At 45.1% G+C, this 13,153-nt stretch overlaps 1 protein-coding gene across 8 annotated transcripts in view; it reads left to right on the plus strand.

Moving 5' to 3' along the window:
* SPECC1 (sperm antigen with calponin homology and coiled-coil domains 1) overlaps nucleotides 1-13,153 on the plus strand; it is a 295,377-nt gene that overhangs the window by 232,399 nt on the left and 49,825 nt on the right. For all 8 annotated transcript variants that reach the window (XM_030828445.1, XM_030828444.1, XM_030828446.1 and 5 more), the window contains one exon: nucleotides 929-1,031. In XM_030828445.1, the coding sequence (XP_030684305.1) occupies nucleotides 929-1,031 (103 nt within the window). The remainder of the gene's footprint in view (nucleotides 1-928; nucleotides 1,032-13,153) is intronic.

The following is a 13,153-nucleotide window of genomic DNA, read 5'->3' on the forward strand; positions in this document are numbered from 1 at the left end:
CGGGCAGAGGCGCTCCTCACTTCTTCCCGGACGGGGCGGCCAGGCAGAGGTGCTCCTCACTTCCCAGATGGGGCGGCCGGGCAGAGGCGCTCCTCACTTCTTCCCGGACGGGGCGGCCAGGCAGAGGCGCTCCTCACTTCCCAGACGGGGCGGCCAGGCAGAGGTGCTCCTCACTTCCCAGATGGGGCGGCCAGGCAGAGGCGCTCCTCACTTCTTCCCAGACGGCGGCCGGGCAGAGGCGCTCCTCACTTCCCAGACGGGGCGGCCGGGCAGAGGCGCTCCTCACTTCTTCCCGGACGGGGCGGCCGGGCAGAGGCGCTCCTCTCTTCCCAGACGGGGCGGCCGGGCAGAGGCGCTCCTCACTTCTTCCCAGACGGGGCGGCCGGGCAGAGGCGCTCTTCACTGCTTCCCAGACGATGGGTGGCCGGGCAGAGGCGCTCCTCACTTCCCAGACGATGCGTGGCCGGGCAGAGGCGCTCCTCACTTCCCAGATGATGGGTCGCCAGGCAGAGGCGCTCCTCACTTCCCAGGCGATGGGTGGCCGGGCAGAGGCGCTCCTCACTTCCCAGGCTATGGGTGGCCGGGCAGAGGCGCTCCTCACTTCCCAGGCGATGGGTGGCCGGGCAGAGGGGCTCCTCCCTTCCCGGACGGGGTGGCCGGGCAGAGGCGCTCCTCACTTCCCGGACGGGGCGGCCGGGCAGAGGCGCTCCTCACTTCTTCCCGGACGGGGCGGCCGAGCACAATTTAATTTTTATTTTATACTGTGAGATATCACAAAATAGTAATGTGACTAATTCGGCTATTTCTTTAGAGTCTTGCTGGATAAACTAGACTTTTGCTTTTCTAAAGTAGGTATTTATTTCTTGTGTATTTGAGGATTCTAAGTATTAGCATCTTCTCCTTATCATGTGCTCTTCTTTCTAACCAGTGTGGAAAGAAAAGACCCTCTGGCGGCCTTGGCCCGGGAATACGGTGGTTCCAAGCGCAATGCTCTACTGAAATGGTGCCAGAAGAAGACACAAGGTTATGCGGTAAGGGACAACGTCAGCCAACTTCCAGCTGGCCCTGGGCAGTAGTAGTCCTGCGCCAGTACATGTTGTGTGCCTGTGCTTGATGGGCCAATATGCATGTAATTATCATCTTTCTATTCTCCTAGGCAGGGCTGCCAGGGAGCATTTGATATTTGTGCACTGCCCAAAGGCACCCTGACAGAGGCAAATGCAACTGAAAAACAGTCTGCACTCCACCCACCAAATGTATGGCTGCATGCAGAGCTGCATTTCCCGAGGGAAGGGGACCTTTTTCTTTGGTCAGAGTGTTACTGGCCACAGGTTCTTGGGCTGTCAATGCGATAGAAATTGTCATGAGGCCAAAAGAGTTTTCCCAACAAGGCTTTATTGGAGCTTATGCCCTTATCCCTCAGGCATGAGGGAGGAAGCATGGGAGAGGGAGGATTCTCTGGCTGACTCCTTGAAATGAGCTGGTAGGGATTTTTTTATTAAGCAAATTGCAGGAATTGATATCAACATAGAGAATGTGGGCTGGGCTGGGTAGAGCATTTGAGGGGTAGGGGATGTGGGTCAGTTTATCTGCTGGCAATGGTTGTCTTGAGTCATGGGCCACATAGTGTTCTGGTCGGTGGCAGCAAGGCTGTAAATCAGTTGTTTAGCATTCCTCCCTGAGGTGAGGACATTCGCAACTTTGGTTGGATATGTTGGATTTCCCAGGGCCAGTTTCTGGAATTATTTAAGTAAAATAATTAAACATTCTTTATTCTTTTAAACATTATGACAGTGCGGAAAAACAGTATGGCTATTTTCTTTGCATGACTGTTAGCAGGTATGTCAGTGAAGTAGTAGTGTGGGTTTTGTGATCAGTGGGAATGCATGAAAGAATGCTGTAGTGGGGATGAGCTGAAGCCAAGTCCTGTCCCTGCTGTCTCAGAAGCAGACACAAGCTCCAGTGGCTCACACCTGTAATCCCAGCACTTTGGGAGGCCGAGGTGGGTAGATCACGAGGTCAGGAGATCGAGGCCATCCTGGTTAACACAGTGAAACCCCGTCTACTAAAAACACAAAGAATTAGCCGGGCGTGGTGGTGGGCGCCTGTAGTCACAGCTACTCGGGAGGCTGAGGCAGGAGAATGGCGTGAACCCGGGAGGCGAAGCTTGCAGTGAGCCAAGATCGCGCCACTGCACTCCAGGCTGGGCGACAGAGCGAGACTCCATCTCAAAAAAAAAAAAGCTGACACAAGCTCCCCGAGCAGTGATGCCTCCACCCAAGAACACAGCTTTTGCTGAATTACCCTCCCGAAGAAGAATGTTTTGCCTAATTCACATAAAGGTCCTATATAGTCGGGCCTCCAAAACTTCTCCAAACATTTTCTTTCTATTGCTTTGAGAATTGTTTGCATTTAGTTTAAGAGTTTTTGTTTTCTAGGACAGTATCTGTTTTCTGTGAAAATCAGAAAAGGAAGTAATACCTGATGTAAGTTTAAGTTTTTTTCTTGTGAAATACACAAAGATAAAATGCACAAAATATAAATCATAATTTCTTGAACTGTGAGGAAGTGAAAAGTCATGCAGTCACCACTCCCATCCAGAAGAGGAGCATCACCAGCTCCCACAGACCCTTCCTGTGACTTTCCCATCATAACCCTCAGTACTCCCTAAGATAACCATTGTCCTCAGTTCTCCTTCCAGATTTTTACAAAAGTATGCATCCCTAAGTACTATGTTAGTATTGCTTGCATTTGAATTTTCTTACAAATAGAATAAAAAACTATGTAATGTTTGCATCTAGCTTTTTTTACACGGTATTGAGTCAGTGAGATTTATCCTCATTGTTGCATATAGCTGTAATTTGTTCATTTTCTTCACCATTTGGTAACCCATTGTAGGATTATACCATTATTTATCCATTTGATTATTGATGGACAGTTGAGTCATTTCCAGTTTGGAGCTATTATGAATAGCGCTGTTACGTTCTTGTGCATATTTCCTGAAACACATACGTGCTCATTCCTGCTGGGTACATGCTTAAGAATGGAATTCCTGGGCCATAGGGTATGCATACAATCTAGTGGATAGTGCCAAACAGATGACTGAAGTAATTGTATAATTTATGTTCCTCCAGCAATTTATGAGAGGTTTATTTCTCTGCATTCTCATCAACACTTGGTATTGTCAGTCTTTTTACTCAAGGTCATGTGGGTAATGTGTAGTACTGTCTCACTGTGGTTTTGATTTGCATTTTCCTGTTGGCTGGGGAGGCCGAACACCTTTTCATATGCAAATAGATACCTTCTTTAAAATTGGCAATTCCTACTGCATTCTTACAATATTTTGCTAAAACTTTGGAAGATTCCAGCACCATAATACTCCCTTCCCAGGCTGAAGCTTTTTTTTTTTTTTATTTTATTACTATTATACTTTAAGTTTTAGGATACATGTGCACAATGTGCAGATTTGTTACATATGTATACATGTGCCATGTATACATGTGCTGCACCCATTAACTCGTCATTTAGCATTAGGTATATCTCCTAATGCTATCCCTCCCCGCTCCCCCAACCCCACAACAGTCCCCAGAGTGTGATGTTCTGCTTCCTCTGTCCGTGTGTTCTCATTGTTCAGTTCCCACCTATGAGTGAGAACATGCGGTGTTTGGGTTTTTGTCCTTGCTATAGTTTACTGAGAATGACGGTTTCCAGTTTCATCCATGTCCCTACAAAGGACATGAACTCATCATTTTTTATGGCTGCATAGTATTCCATGGTGTATATGTGCCACATTTTCTTAATCCAGTCTATCGTTGTTGGACATTTGGGTTGGTTCTAAGTCTTTGCTATTGTGAATAGTGCCGCAGTAAACATATGTGTGCATGTGTCTTTATAGCAGCATGATTTATAATCCTTTGGGTATATACCCAGTAATGGGATGGCTGGGTCAAATGGTATTTCTAGTTCTAGATCCCTGAGGAATCGCCACACTGACTTCCACAATGGTTGAACTAGTTTACAGTCCCACCGACAGTATAAAAGTGTTCCTGTTTCTCCACATCCTCTCCAGCACTTGTTGTTTCCTGACTTTTTAATGATGGCCATTCTAACTGGTGTGAGATGGTATCTCATTGTGGTTTTGATTTGCATTTCTCTGATGGCCAGTGATGATGGGCATTTTTTCATGTGTTTTTTGGCTGCATAAATGTCTTCTTTTGAGAAGTGTCTGTTCATATCCTTCACCCACTTGTTGATGGGGTTGTTTGTTTTTTTCTTGTAAATTTGTTTGAGTTCATTGTAGATTCTGGATATTAGCCCTTTGTCAGATGAGTAGGTTGCAAAAATTTTTTCCCATTTTGTAGGTTGCCTGTTCAGTCTGATGGTAGTTTCTCTTTGCTGTGCAGAAGCTCTTTAGTTTAATTAGATCCCATTTGTCAATTTTGGCTTTTGTTGCCATTGCTTTTGGTGTTTTAGACATGAAGTCCTTGCCCACGCCTGTGTCCTGAATGGTATTGCCTAGCTTTTCTTCTAGGATTTTTATGGTTTTAGGTCTAACATGTACGTCTTTAATCCATCTTGAATTAATTTTTGTATAAAGTGTAAGGAAGGGATCCAGTTTCAGCTTTCTATATATGGCTAGCCAGTTTTCCCAGCATCATTTATTAAATATGGAATCCTTTCCCCATTTCTTGTTTTTGTCAAGTTTGTCAAAGATCAGATGGTTGTAGATATGCGGCATTATTTCTGAGGGCTCTGTTCTGTTCCATTGATCTATATCTCTGTTTTGGTACCAGTACCATGCTGTTTTTTGTTACTGTAGCCTTGTAGTATAGTTTGAAGCCAGGTAGCCTGATGCCTCTGGCTTTGTTCTTTTGGCTTAGGATTGACTTGGTGATGTGGGCTCTTTTTTGGTTCCATATGAACTTTAAAGTAGTTTTTTCCAATTCTGTGAAGAAAGTCATTGGTAGCTTGATGGGGATGGCATTGAATCTATAAATTACCTTGGGCAGTATGGCCATTTTCAGGATATTGATTCTTCCTACCCATGAGCATGGAATGTTCTTCCATTTGTTTGTATCCTCTTTTATTTCATTGAGCAGTGGTTTGTAGTTCTCCTTGAAGAGGTCCTTCACGTCCCTTGTAAGTTGGATTCCTAGGTATTTTATTCTCTTTGAAGCAATTGTGAATGGGAGTTCACTCATGCTTTGTCTCTCTGTCTGTTATTGGTGTATAAGAATGCTTGTGATTTTTGTACATTGATTTTGTATCCTAAGACTTTGCTGAAGTTGCTTATCAGCTTAAGGAGATTTTGGGCTGAGACAAGGCTGAAGCTTTTGAGGGAGATGGGGATGGAAAATGAAAGAAGCTAGCAAGAAAAACCCAGCCTCAGCGAAGATCCATCCCAGATAGTAAATTAGCAGGGCTGGGAGTCTCTGTCATGTCAGCAGTCAGATGTCTTAAAACCAGAATCTACCCAGAGTATATGTATCCTGTATCTTTGCCATTACCTTCTTTTCACTTTATGTTAAAAAAGAAAAATAATCCCAGCACTTCGAGAGGCCGAGGGGGCAGGATTGTTTGTGCCCAGGAGTTTGAGGCTGCAGTGAGCTGAGATAGCACCACTGTACTGCAGTGTGGGTTGGAAAAAACAAAAAAGAAAAGAAAAACGTGTCATGCTACTGACCAATAATAGAGGCTCCCAAAGTATAAACTCGCCTCAGACCCTTGTTTGTTCTTCCTGCTACCCTGTCCACTCTGCCTCCGCCCTGTTTCAAGGATGGACCATGCCATGAAGGAAGGCCCCTTGGTTACAGCCTCCCCCAGCCCGTCAGCCACCCTGCCGAGGACACGGGAAAGAATAAGAAGCCATAAGAACCAACAGCTATGGCTTCTTACTCTTTCCTGTGTCCTCGGCAGCGTGGCTGACGGGCTGGGGAGGCTGTAACCAAGGGACCTTCCTTCATGGCAGTTGAACAATGTGAACACTTGGACACAGGAAGAGGAACATCACACACGGGGGCCCGTTGTGGGGTGGGGGAAGGGGGAAGGATAGCATTAGGAGATACACCTAATGTAAATAACGAGCTAATGGGTGCAGCACACCAACATGGCACATATATACATATGTAACAAACCTACACGTTGTGCACATGTACCATAGAACTTAAAGTATAATAAAAGTATATAAAAAAATAAATAAATATCAGGAAGCAGAAAGAAAGAAAAAAAAAGAATAAGAAGTCAGAGGGAGGCGGCTGCCTGCAGGAGGTTTAGCGTAAAGAAAATAGGAATGGTAATGGGAAATTGAAGAAAACATTTAAAAAGAGCTGTCATTCAAGAATGACACCACTGATGCCGCCTGTGCTGTCCCCCACCTGACAGAAATGGACCGAGGCAGCTGCCAGAGTGGATATGAAAAGACAATTCACATTTTTAGAAGGAGTGGCCTTCTATGATGTAACCTTGTTGTAATGCAGGGAAGAGACAGACAATAAGATGTTTCCAGTCACGATCACAAGAACAGTATTTACTGCTGGAGTGATTTTTTTTTTGTTTTTGTGAACATTTTGGATTAGTTTTCAAAACATTTTACGTTTGATGAAACCCAAAACTCATTCTGCCTGTAGTACTTTTCATTCATCATGAAATCTCTGTAAAATTAGAAATATGAACATGTGTCTGCTTTATTTACCCTTCACAAAATATGTCTAGACCTGTTTGCCTGAGACACCTCATAGTCTTGTTCTCTCAGAATAAGGAAGCCAAAAATAACTGGTGAAAACTTTTTGAAAACCAGGAACCATGTGTACTTGACTTAGAGTAACTTTCCTTTTATTTCATCAAAGTATAGCGTGAAAGGTTATGTTACATCCCTCCATATATATATATTTTTTTATTTCAACTTTAGTTATAGATTCAGGGGGTGAGTGGGCAGGTTTGTTACAATGGTATATTGCGCGATGCTGAGGCTTGAATTATAGGTCCCATCACCCAGGTAGTAAGCATAGTACTCTGTAGGTAGGTTTTCAACCCACGCCTTCTTCCCTTCCTCCCTTGTCTAGTAGTCCCCAGTATCTATTGTTGCCATCCATGTGGCTTTTTTTGGAGACGGATTTTTTTTTTTTTTTTTTTTTGAGACAGAGTCTCACTCTGTCACCCAGGCTGGAGTGCAGTGGCACAATCTCAGCTCACTGCAACCTCAGCCTCCCAGGCTCTAGCAATTCTCCTGCCTTAGCCTCCCAAGTAGCTGGGACTACAGGCACACCCCACCACATCTGGCTAATTTTTGTATTTTTAGTAGAGACAGGGTTTCGCCATGTTGGCTAGGCTGGTCTGGAATTCCTGACCTCAGGTGATCCGCCCACCTCGACCTCCCAAAGTGCTGGGATTACAGGTTCGCACCTGTAATATATATAAAGGGCCACTGCATACATATATATAAAAAGGGCCACCACACCTGGCCCTTTATATCCATATGTACTCAATGTTTAGCTCCCACTTGTAAGTGAGATGTGGTATTTGGTTTTCTGTTCCTGCATTAGTTTGCTTAGAATAATGGCCTCCAGCTGCATCCATGTTTTTGTTCTTTTATATGTACATGATTTTTGTTCTTTTTTATGGCCGTGTAGTATTTCATGGTGTATATTTACCACATTTTCTTTATCCAACCCACTGCTGATGGGTACTTAGGTTGATTTTATGTTTTTTTATTTTTTGAGACGGAGTCTCGCTCTGTCGCCCAGGCTGGAGTGCAGTGGCGCAATCTCGGCTCACTGCAAGCTCCGCCTCCCGGGTTCACGCCATTCTCCTGCCTCAGCCTCTCCGAGTAGCTGGGACTACAGGCGCCCGCCACCACGCCTGGCTAATTTTTTTTTGTATTTTTAGTAGAGACGGGGTTTCACCGTGGTCTCGATCTCCTGACCTCGTGATCCGCCCGCCTCGGCCTCCCAAAGTGCTGGGATTACAAGCGTGAGCCACCGCGCCCGGCAATTTTATGTTTTTTCTACTGTGAATAGTTCTGCAATGAACATATGAGTGGTAGAATGATTTATTTTTCTTTGGGTATATACCTAGTCATGGGATTGCTGGGTCAAATGTTAGTGCTATTTTTAGTACTTTGAGAAATCTCCAAATTGCTTTCCACAGGGGCTGAACTAATTTTATTCTCACCAGCAGTGTATAAGCATTTCTTTTTCTCCGTGGCCTCGCTAGCATCTGCTATTTTTTGACTTTTTAATAATAGCCTCCTGGCTAGTGTTAGATGGTATCTCATTGTGGTTTTGATTTGTATTTCTTTGAAGATTAGGGATGATGAGCATGTTTTCATGTTTATTGAATGTGTATGTCTTCTTTTCAGAGGTGGCTGTTCATTTACTTTGCCTATTTTTTAATGGGGTTATTTGGTTTTTGCTTGTGGATTTGTTTAAGTTCTTATAGATTCTGGATATTAGATGCATAGTTTGTGAATATTTCTTCCCATTCTGTAGGTTGTCTGTTTACTCTGTTGACAGTCTTTTGCTGTGAAGGAGCTCTTTAGTTTAGTTAGATCCCACTTGTCAATTTTTTATTTTGCTGCACTTGCTTTTGGGGACTTAGCCACAAATTCTTTGCCAAGGCCAATGTCGAAAAAGCTATTTCCTAGGTTTTCTTCTAGGATTTTTATAGTTTGAAGTCTTATATTTAAATCTGTAATCCATTTTAGTTAATTTTTATATGTAGTGACAGGTAGAGGTCTAGTTTCTATCTTCCGCATATGGTCAGCCAGTCATCCCAGCAGCATTTGCTGAATAGGGAATTCTCTTCCCATTGCTTGTTTTTGTCAAAGATCAGATGATTATAGGTTTGCAGCTTTATTTCTGGATTCTAACTTGTTCCACTGGTGTATGTGTCTGGTTTTATACCAGTATCATGCTATTTTGGTTACTGTAGCCTTAGAATATAACATGAACTCAGGCAATGCGAGTCTCCAGCTTTGAGCTTCTTACTTAGGATTGCTTTGGCTATTCACACTCTGTTTTGGTTCCATATGAATTTTAGAATACTTTTTTCTAATTCTTTGAAAAATGACATTTGTAGTTTGATAGGAATACCATTGAATCTGTAAAGTGCTTTGGGCAGTATGGCCATTTGCATGATGCTGATTTTTCCAATCCATGAGCATGGAATGTTTTTCCATTTATTTGTGTCATAGCTGGTTTCTTTCAGCCTCCTTCCATATATTGTTCAGCTCCAGGTAATATTGTAGGTGCTGGGGGCCGGGCGCGGTGGCTCACGCCTGTAATCCCAGCACTTTGGGAGGCCGAGGTGGGGGGATCATGAGGTCGGGAGATTGAGACCATCCTGGCTAACACGGTGAAACCCCGTCTCTACTAAAAAATACAAAAAATTAGCCGGGTGTGGTGGTATGCGCCTGTGGTCCCAGCTGCTTGGGAGGCTGAGGTAGGGGCATGGCGTGAACCCGGGAGGCGGAGCTTGCAGTGAGCCAAGATCACGCCACTGCACCCCAGCCTGGGCGACAGAGCAAGACTCCATTTCAAAAAAAAAATATGTATTGTAGGTGCTGGGGATTCCACAGTGAATGAAACAGGCAACAGTCCCTGCTCTCATGGAACTTACATCCTCATGGGGTCTGGCAGTTAACTGAAATAAAAGGTAACATATGTACCGTATTTGAAGGTTGTATTGCTGTGGAGAGAAATAAAGCAGGCAAGGAGAATTGGGAATGTTGAGTGAATGGTACAATTTATACACAGTGGTCAGGGAGATGGCATTCGAGCACTTGCTCCCCTCTCTTCAAGGGCTTTGGTGTCTGCATGAAGGTTTATTTCCCACCAAGGACTAGGTTTGGAGGGTCAGAGTAAGGAGGTCATCACTGTCGTGACTGTGCCCAAAGAAGCTGTAGTGGCACACAGTGGCCGACCCAGGTCAGCAGCACTGGGAAGTGAGCATTGCAGCCAGACCCACCTGCCGAGCCCTGGGCCATCTGCCTGACATCTCGAGTGGCCCATGATTGAGACCCAGTGAAAGGATGTGAGTTTGCCCCTGCTACAAAGTGAGGCCCAGTTCACTAAGCTCAAAATGGCGCTCCTAGGAGACCCTTCCACACATTCTGCTCAACTCATACATACTGGTGTCGTTTTGGAATAAGTCACTCCTGAAAAGGCCCTCTAAATTACTCTCAGTTCTCAAATTTCATACTCCTGATGTGTGTTGGCTGTTTTCCAAGTCAAGGGTAGGCCTGACTCAGATAATTCCTACCCCTCCCTTTCTTTCATCTGAAAGTCTAGTTTAAGCTCCTAGTTTTCTATTACGATGGAGAGATTTCCATTTGTAATTTCCAGTAAGAATTCTGAAGGGACAGAAAGTCGGGAGGGTAGGTGTGACAGGAAGAATTCTAAAAATAACCCCCATGACTCTCCCTGGTAGAATGTCCTCCCCTTTATATGACACAGGGAGATGGTCTGGATGTGCCCAACTAATCACAAAGCCCTGTAGAAGCCAAGTGATATCTCTGGCTTGTTGCAAAAGTTGGGGAAATTCAAAGCATGAGAAGGACTCTGATTGTTCTTGGTGGTTTGAAGGGAGGGGGGGCACATGAGGAGGAGCCGAGAAGGGCCCCTGGCTGACAGCCAGCAGGAAACAGGGACTTTCTAGCACTAAAGCATTAGTGCTGAGGACCTAGCCATGCCCAGAAATTGCCATGTGGGTGCTCTGGAGTTTTGAGGTTGACAACTGCAAGTTGTGTGTGGTGCCACCGGGTCCTTTGTTCTCTCTCCCTGTCCTGATGCCCTCAGACCTCAGCCAGGCCAAGGATGCTCAGTTTGCTTTGCCTTTTGCTTTCCCTCAGCTGGGGGATCTTGGGCTGGAAGTCACTCTGATGAACATGTGGAATTCAGCTCTAAGTCTCTCCTAAGTCCTCTGTTACCTCCCAGGAGGCATGATGAGGCATAGCTACCCTTCACCTCCATGAGTGGCATGAAGATACATGCAAGTATCTTTTAGATGAAAATATATACCGGTATTTACTGTTATTTGAATTCCTATTTGGTTCTTGCATTTCAGATCAAAAGAAGGAAGAGTTTAGATAGGGATTTGCTTGAAAATGTATTTATATCTGTTCCACTTTTGAAATTGTATGGCAAGAATTCAGATAGCAAGGGATACCTACACTATCATTAAAGGACAGATGACGTCTTTGAACCAGGTTTTAACCCGTTAGCTCAGACCTATATCTTCTTTTCTTTTGGAGAAAAAAATAATCAGTCTTTGTGTGTCCACACTGAATTTTGCTTTGAATCTGGAAAGAACACCCACATTGCAGGCAACTTCTGTCGTTCTGAGTTCCCACAAACAAGCACTAAAATCTGCTTAGCCAATAGCAAAGCAGCCTCTAAAATATCAGGTCACTTGGGGCTCTGTTTCTTATTTCCTTTTTTGAGGCAGATCTCTTGAAGGCTACACGCACAATTCAAAGAACATAAAGCCTTTGATTTATTTATTGCCATCAGAGTGGTCCTTTCCCTGACTTAGATGATAGAGTCTCAATAGCAGATGTGCGGCACTGTGGGCTTCCACTCTATTGAGGCCTTTTCTACCCACTTTCTCTGCTTCTGTACCATTTCTGACACAGTGGTTTGTGAAGACATTTTCAGTGGCACAGGTGTTGTCCTACAACCTGAGACAACAGTGGAGTTTGTTTGCAAAATAAAGATGCAAGGCTTTCCCATGTTGTGGGAGACACAGTCCTCTCCTGGTGGCCGTGTTTCTGGTTGGTTTTTTCTCATGAGCCAGTGTGCTGTGGGGCATCCGCTCCCACTCTCAGTGGTGTGTGCATCCCCAGAGGTATGAAACTTCAAGGAATAAAAGTGGCTGAACAAAAATATCGAAGTGTGTAGACACCTGTCAGACTGTTTGCACAGCAGATGGGGAGGGACACAATTCTCCCACCTTAGTCTGCACAAACACCAAAGAAGCAGCCCTGACAAGTCTAAGCTGGGCCCATCCCCAATTCTTGGGAATTTTGGAAATAAAACTGAGATTACTCTAAAATATAAAGCCCAAATGCTATTGGCAGCCATGTTTTTGCCTCTGTGCAGAAAAGAGTTAACCCAGTAGGCCTGGGATGGCTCTCTTTAGCAAGGCTGCTTGCAAGGCTGGCCCTTGGCTGGCATCTGGGAACTGGCATTACAGGAGGGTTCCGATTGTTTCCAGAACTGATGAGAGGGGCTCACGGTGCTGAAACTGTTTGTGCAAACACATGTTATGTGCTGAACAGCAGCTTTCCTTTGGGGAGTCTGGAATGTAGTATGTGCTGGGCAGAAGGGGATCGATGATGAGTCCCTAGTGAGCTTCCCTCGTTGGCAGCATTTTCTTCTGAGATGGAGTTTCACTCTTGTTGCCCAGGCTGGAGTGCAATGGCACCGTCTCGGCTCACCACAACCTCCGCTCCCGGGTTCAAGTTTCTCCTGCCTCAGTCTCCCGATTAGCTGGGATTACAGGCATGTGCCACCACACCCAGCTGGTCTCAAACTCCCGACCTCAGGTGATCTGCCTGCCTCGGCCTTCCAAAGTGCTGGGATTACAGGCGTGAGCCCCTGCGCCCGGCCGGTTGGCAGCATTTCACACGTGTTGTCATGGCTTGTTGCCAGGGGAATTAAACGTGTCCATGACTGCTGGAGAGGATTCTTGGAAGTGCATGCCTGGTTTCCTGGGGACTGCATGCCCCACACCTTTTTCCTTTGCTGATCTGGCTTTGTGTCCTTTCGCAGTAATAAATCTGTGAATAGCTGTGGCCATGACTCCATGCTGTGTCCTGTGGGTCCTTCCCCTGATCATTGAACACAGGCTTTTTATTGAGCCTTAAAAAGGAGTAAGGCACTGACACAGGCTGCAGTATGAATGTTCCCCAAAGACGTGTTGCCAGGTGAAAGAGCTGGGTGCAAGATCTACATCTTGTACGAGTCCATTTATAAGAAATTTCCAGAATAGGCAAATTCACAGAAACAGAAAGCGGATGAGTGGTTGCCAGAGGCTGAAGAGAGAGGGGAATAGGGAGTGGAGTGGCTGCTGAGTGGGTACAGGGTTTTCTGTTGTGTGATGAAAATGTTCTGGAACTAGGTAGTGGTGATGGTTACACAACATTGGGAATGTACTA

This window comes from Nomascus leucogenys, chromosome 14, assembly GCF_006542625.1.
Source record: "Nomascus leucogenys isolate Asia chromosome 14, Asia_NLE_v1, whole genome shotgun sequence".
Taxonomy (NCBI): domain Eukaryota; kingdom Metazoa; phylum Chordata; class Mammalia; order Primates; family Hylobatidae; genus Nomascus; species Nomascus leucogenys.